Source organism: Stigmatopora nigra, chromosome 17, assembly GCF_051989575.1.
Source record: "Stigmatopora nigra isolate UIUO_SnigA chromosome 17, RoL_Snig_1.1, whole genome shotgun sequence".
NCBI lineage: Eukaryota > Metazoa > Chordata > Actinopteri > Syngnathiformes > Syngnathidae > Stigmatopora > Stigmatopora nigra.
Genome location: NC_135524.1, coordinates 9,443,268 through 9,460,000, shown reverse-complemented (window position 1 = coordinate 9,460,000; position 16,733 = coordinate 9,443,268). Strand labels below are relative to the sequence as shown.

The window sequence follows — 16,733 nt, the reverse complement described above, 5'->3', positions numbered from 1 at the left end:
TATCTCTATCTCTATCTCTATCTCTATCTCTATCTCTATCTCTATCTCTATCTCTATCTCTATCTCTATCTCTATCTCTAGATCTAGATCTAGATCTAGATATAGATATAGATAGATATAGATATAGATATATAGATATAGATATAGATATAGATATATATATATATATATATATATATATATATATATATATATATATATATATATATATATATATATAGATATAGATATATATATATATATATATATATATATATATATATATATATATATATATATATATATATATATATATATATATATATATATATATATATATATATATATATATATATATATATATATATATATATATATATATATATATATATATATATATATATATATATATATATATATATATATATATATATATATATATATATATATATATATATATATATATATATATATATATATATATATATATATATCTATATCTATATCTATATCTATCTATCTATATATATATATATATATATATATATATATATATATATATATATATATATATATATATATATATATATATATATATATATATATATATATATATATATATATATATATATATATATATATATATATATATATATATATATATATATATATATATATATATATATATATATATATATATATATATATATATATATATATATATATATATATATATATATATATATATATATATATATATATATATATATATATATATATATATATATATATATATATATATATATATATATATATATATATATATATATATATATATATATATATATATATATATATATATATATATATATATATATATATATATATATAGTTAAATGTTACTGGCAAGGATGAACAAAGAAGTTGCCCAAGCCGTAATTCAACCATTACCTATGTCAGTTTGACCTATGAGTGTCATTTTATATCCTCGGACATCAATATGCACACACAGCGAGGACACAAGAGGGTTGATCGCATGACGTCATCCCCATATAATATAAAATCATCTTTCAAACAGTCTCGCAAAGTTGTTTACACCATGAAGTAGTCTCTTCACTTGAATTAGTCTGTGAGATGACGTATTAACTTCAAGTGCTTCTGTTTTGGTTATCTGCTGAGTTCAAAAGGCTCAGCTATTAACTTTTGAATTTTCAACTGTGTAAGTAGAGTTCCAATCAATAATTCCTTTCTGACATAAGGATTTACCTGAAGTGGATGGATGACTAATCCTAGCCACAAACTGGGAAGCAGCTTTCAAAGAGGAGCTGAAGTCATTTTCTAATATTTTAAACTATTTCATGCATAAGGTAACTTGAAATAGGAGTGCGCCAAGAAAAGTCTTATCTCTATAGCTTTTGATTTGATCATTATTGCATTTGCAATCGCCCTCCTCGCCTGATCTTTTGACTTTTTTCTTTTTATTTCAAGCAATTTGACCAAGACCGCCTGCCAGATGACAATGACTTACAGCCTTGACCCTTTGTACAAGGGAGTTGGCGTCAAGTTATTGAATGTTTTCTTCAAGTAAAAATGCTAAAGAAATATCTAAGTATTTTGGAATTGGAAAGTCCTGGATAAAATATTGCCTCCTTCCTGAAATATGCCACTCTGTAGTGGTGCACATGGAACAATGCTGGAGTGGGAGTGTCAAGTGAGTGAAAATGTTATGTGTATGATTGAGAAATTGCAAAGCCTTGTCTCTTTAAACAATGATTTGGTCTGCATCTCAACAATGTGTAAAAGTCTCCACACGCATTGCCGACACTCAAGTGCCTCCCCTGACACATCCATTCCACCGACCGCCAATCAGAGCAAAGGTTATGTAAATGAGAAACCGAGCGTTTGTAAAACAGACCAAAAAAGACCTACTAGAGCAAGGGTGGCCAACTCCGGTCCTTGAGGGCCCATATCCAGTCTGTTTTCCATACCTCCCTCCTTTACCACACCCAAATCAAATGATCAACTCATCTGCAAACTGTCTAGAAGCTTGATACGGATCCGGATTATGTGATCAGCTGTGTTGGTGGAAAAACAGAGTGGATAGAGCCTATTGAGGACTGGAGTTGGCCACCCCTGTACAAAAGTATGTTGAAAAATTGCATTCTGGCCATTTTCAATGCAAAGTATTGTGCAAACCTGTCTAAATAGTACCCAAGGTTATGAAAACTAATATAAAAAGTGAAACTTTAATAAAATTGGATTCATATCACTATGAATTTGAGGTATCCACGTGAGCTAAGGGTATGTTAGCCTGTTTCAAACTCAAGGTGATAGTAAACGAACACGGAGATACTAAAAGTGGCTTTTGGGAAGCTCAACAGTCGCTAGAAGTGAGACAATCAATTAAGTGACCTACAAGTTAATTCACGATACAGACTATAACAGAAACATGACACAGTAACATGAATGCCTTCGTGCCACGTCGAGACAGACCTTGACGGAAACAGGCAGTCGATTATCTCTGAAGGCTTGAAAGCTGAAGGTACGAGGCTGTTGTGTGGCTTTTCTGATTGGCACAAGGTTTCCGGAACATTCCAAATGCAGCGGCATACCTTCCATCAGCTAAAAAATAAAACAAAATGAAATAAATAATTGTAAAAACAAAAAAAATGCTGTTAATCTTTGATTTATATTTTTTTTACTCAGTGCTGACCTCGATGTCTCGGCTGCGCGCCACTTCGGTGAAATTTTCGTGCAACTCCAGTGTCTTGTCCATCTTGTCATCAGTCATGCAATAACAACGCAAGCGGCCTTCCCGCGACTCGTTCATTTTTGCAAAGATGACAAACTTGGCCATATAAGGCACGGCCATCAGTTCCCGGTACAAAAGGTTTGCAAAGGTCACAGCTTCTGCTGTGCGGGGACAATCTGCTAGCCAAAATCTGTGCAAGAGAAAAATAAAAAAGAAATGGCAGAATTTTATTTGGCTGAACAAAGATGCCGCAAGGGTTGTCAAGTAATTTCCAGAAAGAGCATAATGATTTTTTTTTACCCATCTTAGCTTTGGAACAATTAAAATCTAAGAAATGAGGAGGAAAAACATTAAATCTCGCACGATAACCCTAAATTAGTGTTTCAACCACTTGTGTGCCGTGGTAAATGATTCGCCAAGAAGTCATACATTGCAATATTCCAAGACAAAAAAACTTAATATTACCAGATTAAAATCAAAAATAAAAATATTATGAGATTAAAAAATAAATATTACAAGATTAAAGTCAAAATATGATGGACATTAAGCCACCTCGTAGAGGTTCACCCGCCTGTCTTCGGTGAAAGCAGGCGCTGGCTCAATTCCCACTGGTAGCGGTATTATCGGTGTTGAGCACGGTTGTTTGTCTCTCTGTCTGCCTTACGACTGACTGGCGACCATTCTAGGGTGTAGTCTGCCTTTCGCCCGAAGACAGCTGGGTTAGGCTCCAGCAACCCCAACAACCCTTTCAGGATGAGTGGTGTGGAAGATGAATGGATGAATGAATGAATGATGAACATTCAGTCATACATTCTACTATTACAATATTCAAATCGTGATGTTATGAGATTAAAGTTATTCTTTTTGCTTATTTTTATGTAATATGAGCCAACTGTTGTTCGATTTAACACGCTTCATTTTTATCGTCATAAACTCTATGTGAGAACAAAACTGTTTGTTGCGTAATGTTAGGATATTGAAGTAATATCGGGTGAAAAAAGTTATAAAGGATCGGGTGAAAAAAGTTATAAAGGCAACACAAGATTTAAGTCGTTTTGTTGTTTTTAGGTTACACAAACCAGATCTATTTTGGATTCAAGGGCATCAATACTTTGGCAACATAAAGTGTTTGTGAGGAACAAATGGGTTTTTACATAAATTTGGGAGATTTAAATAAAATAGGCAGAAAAGTAATACAATTATTAGATAATAATCGTGACATTTGCTATTTTTATATCATTCAAACCAGAGGTTTTTCGGGGTTCGCTGACATCAACTTTTGGCGAAATGAGCTTGGTGTGAAAAATTAGATCTTCAAATATGTTTTTGGGGGTTTATATTGTTAATATAGTGACTTTATAATGTTACTATAGCAGAAAAAGTTTTAAATGAGAATACTTTCAGATCATGGTGTACCTTGAGATATTTTTCAATGCAAAAAGACGCCCAATTCAAAAGAGGTTAGCAAACACTGTCCTAAATTATTATTATTTTTTTTTACTTGTTAAATGAAGTCCTGGAAGTACTATAACCTCAAAAGATTAAGTCTTTTTTTTTTAGGAAAACAACAGGAATACTGTTATACACACTTTTGAAGAAGAAAACAAATCTGAAAAGAAAGTTCTTTCTTCAATTAAATATGATGATGTTTTTCTCGCATGATTATTTCTTGGGACTCTGACAAAATATGCCTTCATCAACAATACTATTCCTTCCAAAACTAGGAATTTGTATTGATAATATTACATGACTTTAAAATGATAGCAGATCATACCTACGAAATCCACTCAAAAGGTGGCAGGTTTAATAAATTAAATTAGATCCTAACTAATCTTCCTTTACCCGCCGCCTCTGACCCGCCCACTAAAAAAATCTAGCGGATGATGACATCTCACCAAGAATGAGATACAGAATTTATGCAGTCTGCTAGCATAATTTACAAAGACTGTCTAGTCTCTTGTTGTCATGTGACCGTTTTGTCATTCCGTCCATATGCACTAGCTGGTGCAGCACTTAAAAGCTAGAAATGATCATCACCCCTACTCCAAATTAAAGTTCATGCCAGAGGAAATCACACCTTGCAGACACGTTAGTCGTGAAGTTGGCACAGCTGTTTGCATACATTAGTTTCGTCGTTCCAGTGATGTCCTCCCACTGGGCAGGTGCCGTCCCACCTAAGTCATGAAAAGTACACCACGTCACTTCATGACACTTTCTTACGAGACATTTTTCAAGGTGAGAAAACGCTGAGTCATTTCACTGTCACCCCTGATTAAAATTTTTAAAAAGTTGATTTGTCAAACTACCAATGACACTGCAGAGGAGGCGCAGGCTGGTGGTGTCACCCTCGCCGGCATCACGAGGGCTCTCCCTCCATGATGGCGGAAGTGGGATGCGTAACCCGATTGGACGGTGAAATTTGCGTCTGCGTGGTTCGATTGTGACCACTGGGCTGAAGGTCGCCTGGTTGCCAAGTTGCCGTGTCAGCATTTCATCGGGGATGGGCTGAGCCTGAGAGGACGAGAGGATAAATTGATAAAACGCTAGTATAATGGCTGCAGAAAAGAAGAGGCGTAGGTCAGAGAAAACACTGTGCACTAAATAATAATAAACGAATTAAGTGGAGGTAATATAAGGAAATTAAAATAATAAAAGAAGCAGAACACTACATTTCAAACAGAAACATCCAAACTCCAGCCATACTCACACATGCAACCAATTTATACGTATGTCATATCTGACCCAAATCAGATCAGTGCATCAGCTCGGTCAGTGTGGCTCACAAGTTAAATCAGGAAACTGAGGAGTGAAGAATGGCTGGACAAAAGAAGAAAAAAACGACAAGACAAAGCAGTGTACAGTAGAGCAAAACCAAATTAAGATATGTGCCATCGCCTTAATGCAGTGATTGTTAACCTGATTTCGATCAAAACCTAGAGGTTCGGTGAGTTGGTCTCAAGGGTTCGTTGGAGCCTCTGCTGTGGTGGTTAAGACACATCGAACTCGTGTCTATGCAAGATAACACACTTGACCATCACTGGCTGGAGACGATCAAGTGACATTGCTTGGCCAATCAGTGCTGCGAGGAATTTATATATCTTGAATTTGAAAAAATCATCACATTTTATTTTACACTAAAGTAGGGTTCGTTGAATGCACATATGAAACTGGTAGGGTTCGGTAGCTCCAACAACGTTAAGAACCACTGCCTTAATGATATCAGTGCTGTGACAAACAATGGGTAAAGAAAAAAATGCTCGGTGATATGACAGAAACAGAGCCCGAAATTGATCCAAATTGTCTCACTGATCAAGTCCTTTCTCACCTGCAGTCCTAATCTCACTCTTTTAGTTACAGCGGTTTCCGGAAAGATGGCCTCGACATGTTGCACCAGATTACAGCTCAGTCGCCCACCCTCTGGACCAATCAGATCACTCTCTTGCTGAATGCGTGAGACCACGGCAAAGTACAGGGGAAAGTCAGTGGAAATGATCCGACCAATCCTCTTCTTGTCTAACTCTTCTTGACTTTCCAGATCTACAGAAACGTGTAATATTAAGCGCAAAAGTAAAGGTGCGTAAGAAGCAGATTGGAACAGAAGATTAAAAAGAAAGTTAACGGTGCATAATTCAAGCAAAGTAATATGAAAGCTGTGCACTTCAATAACAGTGCAGGAAAATCTCATAAAAAAACTGTTCTCTCTCAATGTCCTTGTATGATATTTGTAACACTAAAAATTCACAATAATGTAATTACAGGTCTCATAGATGGTTTTTGTCAGGCTAACCTTCATCCATGCCATTAAGGATGGTTTCCAGCACTTCATCGCCGTAGCGATTTCGGTGTTCCTTCCAGACTGAGCCGTTTTCACTACGTAGGATCACAAGCTCACGGTCCCCCCGAGCCAGTGAGGCAAAGTGTGGGATTTCCACTATAACTGGCCTGGGGAGTCATAATCATTGTTTTCACTTTGCACAGTGGATTAATATCCATTCCAATGTGTGACTATGTAAGATTTGTGATTGACTCACCCAAGGAATTGCATGCTGGATGGACCCAGGGAGATAATCCGGCTGGCCAGCCCCTCACCCTCCACCAGGGGGGGAGGTGTGGTCAGTTTTTGAGGTTTGACCAAGCGGCAGGTGATACGTGTCGGCGCAGCGCAGGTCCGAGGCGGTATAATTACGCGGAGGCCGTGGTGTCGGCTACCTCGCATAGAGCCTCCTCGGGCATCTACCATGAAGCTTACCAGGAACCTAAGCGTGGAGAGATGCGCCCAATTATTCCTCTACATTCTTAACATAAGTGGTCAAAAAAGAAATCCTTACTAATGAATGAGTCCAATTTTTTTGATGATTTTTACGATTAAGACTGCAGAAATTTCACCAAAAAATATTCAAGGGTCCAACATGCATGCATTTGAGTTTTAGTGAGATCTCACGGATCCTGGCCTACTTTAAGATCACATTTAGCAAAAAAGAGTTTCTGGAGAAATTGAGTGAGGATGCGTTGGTAAACAGGTTACTTCCGGTTGTTTTTTAGGAGGTTTATGGCTCACTACTTGTAAAATAATGTCAATTTCTGCTCCTTTTGTGTTATTTAATGGTCACTTTGTTTTCAATTTGTTTACTTCATATTGATTTTTGGTCACTTCTATGTCACTATCTGTTAAATTTGGGTAATTTCTCTTCAAATTTGTGGCAATTTTCTTGGAGATTCTGTGGCAATTTTGGGCCATTTCTTGAAGATTTTGTGGCAATTTTGGGCCATTTCTTGAAGATTTGGTGGCATCTATGAGTTCCTTTTTTTTTTTACATTTTTGGTCACTTTCTGTTTATGTTTAAGCCATTCCAAACTCACTTCTTGTGGATTTTGGGACATGTTCTAGGTACTTCTTCTTCAGGCAATTAAAATAATCATTTAAAAAAAGAAGACCGACAGAGGAGAGCTTTGAAAAAAATTCCCACATTCACATTTTTTAAGCACAACTCAAAACTTTACCCAAACAGTTAAGATTTCATGAGTGTCACCTCAATCTTGTCATATACTAATGGCTCACCCAGTGTGAATCGGGCTGGCCACAGGGCTGACGTTATCTGATGTTTCTGTTGCTGGGCTGCTTGGGATAAGAGAGTCTTCATCATAGTCCTTTGGTAGTGGGATGGGGGTGTGCTGTGGGTAACATATGATGGAGAAATGAAGTAGTTATGGGTGTGCTGTGCCAATGGGAGGGCAAATGTGAACAGGGCCACAGTGCAACAAGTGGGAACGGCTCCTCTTGACTCGAACGACCGAGCGAAGGTATTTGAACACTTTAACGTTATGACGTTTTATCTCTGCGCAACATCATAAGTTTGTTTGAGACTTACCCCTTTGGCCAAACACACCCACTTTACACCCACGAATCAGGCCTGGGTGTGGCCGTACCCCTCCTTAAGACCCCAAAGTCCTCAAAGGCTACTTTGTAGGTGCAGATTTTTGTTCTAACTGATCTAGTATAATAAGGTTTCTGTCGAAAGGAGCAACAGTCGATTGCAATCCACTGATTCCAATTGTGCCGGAACAAATGCACTTATGAAAAGTTGGAATAAAAACCTTCATTCATTGTGACCTTTTGTAGAATAGTTTGACAGAACCTGCACTACACAGTGAGAAGCACATTCAGTACGTGTAAACGACAGTTAAGTAGTGTTCACACCTACTTGATCTAGAAGAACAGTTTCTGGTGATACACAAGGGATTCTAGGAATAGCGGGCGAATAGGGCCTGTGTAAGAGAAAAACATATCAAAATTGACAGATCTCAAGAGAATATGAATTTCTAAAACCCGGAGCAATACAAGCATGGGAGAACAAGCAAACTCCACACAGGAATGTCCAAACCTGGGATCAAACCCCCATTCTCAGAACTATGAGGCCAACCTTCTATGCACTGTATGCATAAATTTTGAAAGTTTTACTCAAATGGTTATCACCATTAGTTGTAAAAACAACAGACTTACGTTGTTCCCACACCACCTTCGAAATCCCTAAGAGTTCTCTTTGGGGAGAGAAAGTCATCATCTTGATCCTTAAAGTCATCAAGTTTCAAATAGCGTGCACCATCAATTCCAAGCAACTCATCTCCTGTACAAAATTAAATAACATAATGGATTTGTTATTTATGTGTTTGTTTAAATAGGAACATGTAGCAGATAACAAAAATTAATCAAGACAGATGAAAACCAATAATAGAAATAAGGAAACAATACTTTTTTTTCTTTAGATGATGTTACGTATAAACTTTTCCCAAATGCAATGTGACAAATCATATAGTGCAGTTGACTTTTCTACAGACATCAAAATAGTGTTAACTTTTCCAATTTCCAACGGTTAAAATAAAATTCTGGAACAAACAATCTTGATTTCACCACATCACAGGGAAAAAAAATAGACATTTAAAGTTAAAGCAATGGATTCAAACACCCAGCGTAGATGGTAAACCTCAAAACACCTGGTGATTTGGCGTTTTTATTTTTTCCTTCATTCATTTGTCGTATCGCTTATTCTCACAAAGGTCGCGGGGTGTGCTGGAGTCTATCCCAGCTAACTAAAGGACCTAGTTGTGGGGAACCCTGAATTGATGGTCAGCCAAACGCAGGAAACAAGGAGATAGACAACCATTTGCGCCCACACTCATCTACACAAGTTATTTTGAGTGTTCAACCAGCCTACCCCTAACCTGGGTTCGAATCCTCGACCTTAGAACTGTGGAGGATTTTTATGCATTCATTTATTTGCTCAACCCCTTATCCTCACAAGGGTCACGGGGGTGCAGGAGCCTATCCCAGCTAACAATAGATACCAGGTGGGGGACACTTTGAATCAGTGGCCAGCCAATTGCAGAGCACCAGGAGACGGACAACCATTCATGCTTACACTAAAATACCTAGCAGTAAAACGTGTTCAAACAGCCAACTCTGCATTTTTGGGGCATGTGGGATGTGTACCCAAAGAAAACTAACCACTTGACCACTGGCCAGTGTTTTTATTTATTTAATTTAGGTGAATTCAGGCGAATTTAAGTGAATTTAGGTGTTTCAGTAAAAACAAATGCTGTTAATAATCCAACATGGCACACTGAATATATGCTATAACTAGAATCGGCATCTGCTGCTCAGGAATAAAGACAAACAATGTTTTTTTCTAAGATAAAAAAAAAACAATTAAAAAATGAAAATTATTCATATATCATCTTCAATAACCATCCTTGAGTGTGTTGATTTGAGTGCGTCAGCACATGTCCGATTGGCTGATCAATTAGATCACCGATATACGCTCTCATTAACAAACTGAATTGGAAGGGAACTCGAGGTCATGTAAGTTTAACGAGTCCCTGAACAGAAATCTGTCAAATGCTCGTATGAGGAAACTGCTTGGTGCTGATTTTTTTCGAAATAAATCTTGGAGCAAGAGGTAAAAGGGTGATGCGATAAAAATAGAACAGAACAAACACGGTTGAAGTTGAACCAGGAAATGATTAGAAAGACAACAAGCACAGAGAAAATGAACGCGCAACTACAATGAAGCCACATGATACACTAGCCACCGGAACGAACAAAGCGAATACATATGCATATATACACGCAATCCTACCTAACGTTAGCTGGGCGACCCCTATAAAGCAAATAAAAAGGGAAGTTATAAACAGGCATTGAATGCATCAAGTCATAAGATGCTGTGGAGATGAAAATGTGTTTGTAATACAAATAAATTGGACCAAAACATAACATTAAAATATTTTCCTTATTATTGTACCTAATCTCACAATGTATTTATTGCATACCTGTCAACTTGTACATTTTATACGTATTTTATACATTTTTTTAGCATTTCAAATCATGTACGCCGTACACCGACTTTTGTACGGGGATTTTTTTTTTAAATCGCCAATATTTATGAAAACCGATCTCAACAAGACAGTTTTGGCTAAAATCCAGATAGTCTCGTAGGCTACTGTCATCGATCGTTACTATTGTCACGGTATACCAGCAAAAATTATCCTCAATCGTATGTATTTTTTTAGCGGTGCGTTCGGCAATATCGATAAAGGATGACATGTGCATGCGGAGATACACATAGAGTTAATATCGAAGCAAGCATGGAGGAACCACCTAATAAGAAACGAGTTACCTCGAGTAAACATGCGTCGTACGGTGTTTGTACGGTTTTTGGGGGGTTTGTACGGGGAATCATAATCATTTATAAGGGCAGTTATCGGCAGAGGTTGACAGGTATGTTATTGACAAGGCCAAAAGTCTTTTGAAATTCTTTCTTTTGGTATCGCCCTGAATATCCCATTGTATTTCAACAAGGGATTTTTACATACAATGTACATTGTTCACGTGAGCCTTTTTCTGAAAAAAAAATGGTCAACCCTGCATATACGGTGTATTTCCATCATAAACTCCTACGCCTACCTTCATCCTCAGAAACATCCAAAATCTCATCCACTGTCTCAGGAAAACTCATTCTATGCTTTTCTGTCGTAATCTGTGAAAATAGAATGGCGCAAAAGATACCATCAAAGAGACAGAAAAAAAGCCAATGAGAGGTCATAGAGCTCTCTTTGACCTCTGTGTGAAGGTGGCTCACCGCAGATACGGATTCCTCGGTAACCAGTTTAAGCACGTCGATGACAGAGATGTAACCCAGACGCTTTGCGATGCCCAGTGGAGATGTGCCATTCTGACAAAAATAATCACAAGGCTATGACTAGATCATTTTGTAATATTTCCCTTAACTCAATGAAACTGTTCAAATGGATTAGACATCTATCACCGTCAATGGTAGCAGGTAAATCTTCATAGGATTGGTTCTGGATAGTATGACGGTGACTCACCGATGTAATTTCATTGGGCTGAGCTCCACTTTTCAACAACAGAGTTACAATATCAGTGTGACCCTGCTGAGCTGCTTGGTGCAAAGGAGTATAGCCCATCTGCAGTGGAAAATAACACGTTTCCCCCTTTGTTGAGGTGATTGCAATTTTTTGATAACATTTTGTGCTTGGAACTATTAACTAAGAAGAAGTCATGCTATGTTTACTACAGGTTTTATTTGTAAAGTAAGCACATATGTAGAATTTACCCTTGTTTTACTATTCACGTGCGCCTGCTGCTGCAGGAGGAATTTGACCATCTTGATGTTTCCATAGTGACAGGCCACGTGGAGCGGTGTGTAGCCCATCTGAAAGAGAGGAAATAAAATTACCGTATTTTCACGACTATAAGGCGCACCACATTATAAGGCGCACACTCAACGAATGACATTTTTCCATATATAGGGCGCATTGTATTATAAGGCGCACTGTATTATAAGGCGCACTGTATTATAAGGCGCACTGTATTATAAGGCGCACTGTATTATAAGGCGCACTGTATTATAAGGTGCACTGTATTATAAGGCGCACTGTATTATAAGGCGCACTGTATTATAAGGTGCACTGTATTATAAGGCGTACTGTACTATAAGGTGCACTGTATTATAAGGCGTACTGTATTATAAGGCGCACTGTATTATAAAGCGCACTGTCTATTTTGGAGAAAATTTAAGACTTTTAAGTGCGCCTTTAGTCGTGAAAATATGGTAATTGCTATTAACTTCCAGGTATGAAGCACTCACTACACAGTCACCTCTAGAGCCAGCCATTGTTGATGATTTGGATTTTTTTGCATAAAATCTTGCAGTGGGGGAGGAGCTATATGATGGAAGATTTTGTAAACTAAGATGGCATCTGCATATTTAACAGTATTGTTTCGGTTCAGGCGTTTGTGTTTTTTTAATATCCGACAGTGGTGGTTTTTCGTTTTCAGTTTTTTCCATATATAAGGCGCACTGGATCATAAGGCGCACTGCCTATTTTGGAGAAAATGTAAGACTTTTAAGTGTGCCTTATAGTCGTGAAAATACTGTAATATGATAAAAGTAACTTGATTCTTCATCACATTCTCTTTACCCGTGAAGCAGCATACACGGATGCTCCTTGTTTGACCAGTGTGTCAGCAATGCCTACGTGGCCCTCTTGTGCCACCAGATGAAGAGGGGTCAATCCATTCTGGAGACAAAATGGTGGAAAGGATTGTGATGTCATCCTCAGATTTATTTTAAGTAAAGGTACCCCGGTCGATTGTTTAGCTAATTTAATTTATTTGTCCTAATTTTTTGATTGCAAAAATAAAAGCTAATATTTTCTCCCAATGATGTCTACTGACAGTGAAACACATTGACACACTAGTATTTGCTCACAGGCAGTATAGTCAATACTATGATTATATTAAGTGCACTGGTGGGGTGTTTGCATTCGTTCCAACCCAACGAAATGTTTACATTTGTAACGTCTGCTGGATTCTGAATGTTTTCATTTTCTGAACCACCTTATCCTCATGAGGGTCGCGGGGGGCAATGGAGCCAATCCCAGCTGTCAGAGCCAGAGGCGGAGAACACCCTGAATCGGTGGCCAGGTGATCGCAGGACACAAGGAAACGGACAACAATACACACTCACATCCATACCTAGGTTTTTTTTAGAGTGTCCAATCAGCCTACCATGCATGTTTTTGGAATGTGGGAGGAAACCAGAATACCCAGAGAAAACCAGAATATCCAGAGAAAACCCAAGCAGGCGCAGGAAGAATTGGATTTGAACCCAGGATCCCAGAGCTGTGAGGCCGACCTGCTAACCACTCGCTCCACCGGGTTTTGCTACGATAAAATGTAAAGGAGTACAATATGTATTGCTGTTACACAGTGTCCCTGTGTGGTAATTGTATTGCGGTCACTAGATGAGCTCATTAATCTGCCTTGCCTTTTGCAAGTAAATTCAGCCAGTTAATACCTGATTAGTGAATGCAAACATTTGACTCACTTTCACAATTTTCCACTAATAAAGGCCATTAAGATGCAAAAACAAAGAAAGATCCTCAAAATTATTTAACCCATTTTCCTTAAATCTGGTCTTAATATACATTACAAAATATTTTATTTTAAATTGAAGTTTTTGCTACATTAAGTTGTCATTTGTTAATTTGACCAGAGAATTATGATTGGTGGACCCCGGACTTAGAAGATGAGTTCAAACAATACCTTATTCCCAAGATTTACATTGGCTTGTTTGGAGATGAGGAGTGCAACAATGTCGGGGCGTCCCTCCTGTGCGGCCAGGTGTAGGGGTGTGATGCCTTGGAGGGACTCGGCATTGGGCGACGCACCATTCTGAAGCAGGCAACTAGCTACCTCTGTTTGGTTCTGTTTTGCTGCTATGTGTAGAGGGGTGTATCCATTCTGCAGAGATACACAAGAACAAGGAGACATAAGGGGAAATTTCATCACTGGTGAGCCCTGTAATATTGAAAACTAATTATGTTAAAGAATTGTATAAATTGGGTCGTCTTAGGCTCGACCAACAAACCAAACATTGGTGTTTAAGAACCAAATTCAGTTTTAAAAATGTTGATGTGAAAATACAAAACATGATTAATGTACGGCAATGTTGTTATGTTGATTGTTTTTTTTTAAATTTGGATTTGTCTTCTAACAATCCAACTCACTTGTTGCATGTCTAACATGACAAAAACAATGCTTGTTTTGTCTTTCAAATAACTATTTTAGTAAACAATGAAAATTTCCAGGAAAAAGTACAGCCGTAATATAGTACCTATTGTTTTATGGCTTTTAATGAAGACACAATCAAGAGAACAAAATGAGCAAGCTCATCTTCTCTCCATGTAATAACAAACACATCCAAATACTTCAGCCCACAATGAATACGCGTCACTTCAAGGGAAGGGAATTCTGCGTTGGTCTGCCTGGGTCTTACTCTGGCAGTGCTGTGTGCGGATCCTCCCTTGCTCACTAGGAGTTTAACAACATCCAGGTTGTTGTGGTGAACAGCGACATGAAGAGGAGTCAGACCATTCTAGTAAATATACACACGTTCCAGAACACAGATAAAGAACAAAGACATACACAAACAAACACATATAAACATGTATATTTTAGACACATGGTAAACAATGATAAAACACAATGTTTATGTTGTCCCTATTGAAAATGTGTAGGATGTCCTCACCTTGCCAGCAGCGTTAGGATTGGCGCCTCTCTCCAGAAGGAGCTCTGCTACGTCCACTTTTCCATATTTTGAGGCCACGTGGAGGGGTGTGAAGCCTTTCTGCTTGGTCAAAAACACGACAGAAAGTTAAAAATATCAGTTTTTACTTGTGACGTTCTGATCCAATACTCATTCTTAGTTTGGATAATTTCGGAATTTGTCGCAAGATTAGATCCAAAACAATAGCTTTCTTTACTTTCTATTTAGAAACTATTGAAAGTAACAGATTACCGTGCAAGAGCCTTTCTTGATGGAACACCAGCAAGGCTTAATTTAACATAAATATAGTATGACTATTTATTTACTGATTACATTATTATTGAAGATAAGGGTATTTGGCAATCATTAATCAAAAAAATCGAAAGTTAAAAAACCCCACCAACCTGGACATCCCAAGTAATAACACAAATAATTGTGGTTTCTATTGTGTCAATAATTATCGTAAAAAGCAAGGGAATCAATGATAAGGACAGGAATTTGCAATGGCACATTTAGAAAACAAAAATTAATGCATAAAAGTTATACTTCAAGTGTGCTTATCTCTCCTGAGTTTGTTTTGACATCATGTGCTATTAAAAAATGACAACACAATAACAACATTACAACAACATAACATTTTTTATGTCCAAGTAGTTGGTTTTTATTTTTTTTAATTACGGCATAACAAGTTGGTTTGCTCCTACATCAATAACTACTAGTGTATTGTCCTCTAATGGGGGTTCTCTTCTGTATTGAGGCAAACTGTTTTCTCAATCTATTCAAATCTCAAACTCAGATAAAGCAGACAAGAGGCCTAACTGTGTTTTTCCTGGCTCTGACAAAAAAAAGGAACCATTTGGAAACATTTAACGTCTCTGCTTATATTTTTCCCCATTATTAACCTCACCTTTGTCATTTTAGTCTGCTGCGCACCAGCATCTAACAAGATGCGAATGGTATGGATATGTCCTTCTCGCCCGGCGATATGTAAAGGCGTGTGCCCTGCCGTTGTGGACGAGTCTGGGTTGGCCTTGTGTTCAAGCAGCAACTTGACCAGCTCCTTGTGTCCCATACGGGCAGCACAGTGAAGGGGTGTTTGATCGTCCTGATGGTATAAAAAAGAAAAAAAACATGGAGTATGGAAAAAGGAGGAACATTTACATCTGAAGGGATTAAAAGAAGAATGCACCTTGGCCTTAGCGTCTACTTGTGCTGAGTTTTGCAACAGAAATTGGGCAACTTCACAGTGTCCTGCTCTGGAGGCCATATGGAGAGGGGTCTCCACCTTCTGGATACATGCATTCATGGCTTACACCTTTCTGTGATATTGCGCAAGTAGGAGGAAGGAGATTCTTACCACATTGGAAGCATTAGGTGAAGCCCCTCTCTGGAGCAGATTCTTCACTATGTTCAGGTGACCCATGAAAGCTGCTACATGAAGAGGAGTGAGGCCAGACTGCAAAAATACATGTATAGGAAGGAATATGGGTCAACATGCAAAGGCACACGATGCCATGTTAATTGATAAGGATCTTACCTCAGTTACAGCTTCTAGGGAAGCTGAGTGTTTAAGTAGCAAGTCCATTGACCTCATGTGGTTCTTCTTGCATGCAATATGAAGTGGCGTGAAGCCATTCTGGAGTTGGAGGGGAAACAATTACACACCAAAATACGTTTATCAAAAATAGCAAAAATAGGCCAAGCGAATTTTTTGGTTACCGTTTTTTTCACGACTATAAGGCGCACCGGCACCGCATTATAAGGCGCACTCTCAATGAATGACATTTTTTCCATATATAAGGCTCACTGTGTTATAAGGCGCACTGTATTATAAGGTGCACTGTATTATAAGGCGCACTGTCTATTTTGGAGAAAAT

The 16,733-nt window shown here is 37.8% G+C and overlaps 1 protein-coding gene across 18 annotated transcripts in view; it reads right to left on the bottom strand.

Moving 5' to 3' along the window:
• The window catches only part of ank1b (ankyrin 1, erythrocytic b), a 71,273-nt gene that overhangs the window by 29,276 nt on the left and 25,264 nt on the right, over nt 1-16,733 (bottom strand). For 16 of the 18 annotated variants that reach the window (XM_077738050.1, XM_077738053.1, XM_077738049.1 and 13 more), the window contains exons 11-33: nt 16,394-16,492; nt 16,214-16,312; nt 16,046-16,144; nt 15,764-15,961; nt 14,839-14,937; nt 14,587-14,685; nt 13,854-14,051; nt 12,728-12,826; nt 11,860-11,958; nt 11,612-11,710; nt 11,365-11,457; nt 11,190-11,262; nt 10,366-10,386; nt 8,733-8,856; nt 8,434-8,497; nt 7,791-7,903; nt 6,763-6,987; nt 6,519-6,673; nt 6,057-6,268; nt 5,038-5,242; nt 4,809-4,905; nt 2,693-2,921; nt 2,473-2,601 (exon numbers count right to left, since the gene is read on the bottom strand). In XM_077738050.1, the coding sequence (XP_077594176.1) occupies nt 2,473-2,601; nt 2,693-2,921; nt 4,809-4,905; nt 5,038-5,242; nt 6,057-6,268; nt 6,519-6,673; nt 6,763-6,987; nt 7,791-7,903; nt 8,434-8,497; nt 8,733-8,856; nt 10,366-10,386; nt 11,190-11,262; nt 11,365-11,457; nt 11,612-11,710; nt 11,860-11,958; nt 12,728-12,826; nt 13,854-14,051; nt 14,587-14,685; nt 14,839-14,937; nt 15,764-15,961; nt 16,046-16,144; nt 16,214-16,312; nt 16,394-16,492 (2,928 nt within the window). The remainder of the gene's footprint in view (nt 1-2,472; nt 2,602-2,692; nt 2,922-4,808; nt 4,906-5,037; nt 5,243-6,056; nt 6,269-6,518; nt 6,674-6,762; nt 6,988-7,790; nt 7,904-8,433; nt 8,498-8,732; nt 8,857-10,365; nt 10,387-11,189; nt 11,263-11,364; nt 11,458-11,611; nt 11,711-11,859; nt 11,959-12,727; nt 12,827-13,853; nt 14,052-14,586; nt 14,686-14,838; nt 14,938-15,763; nt 15,962-16,045; nt 16,145-16,213; nt 16,313-16,393; nt 16,493-16,733) is intronic. The other 2 variants (XM_077738037.1, XM_077738041.1) reach the window with 2 other exon arrangements.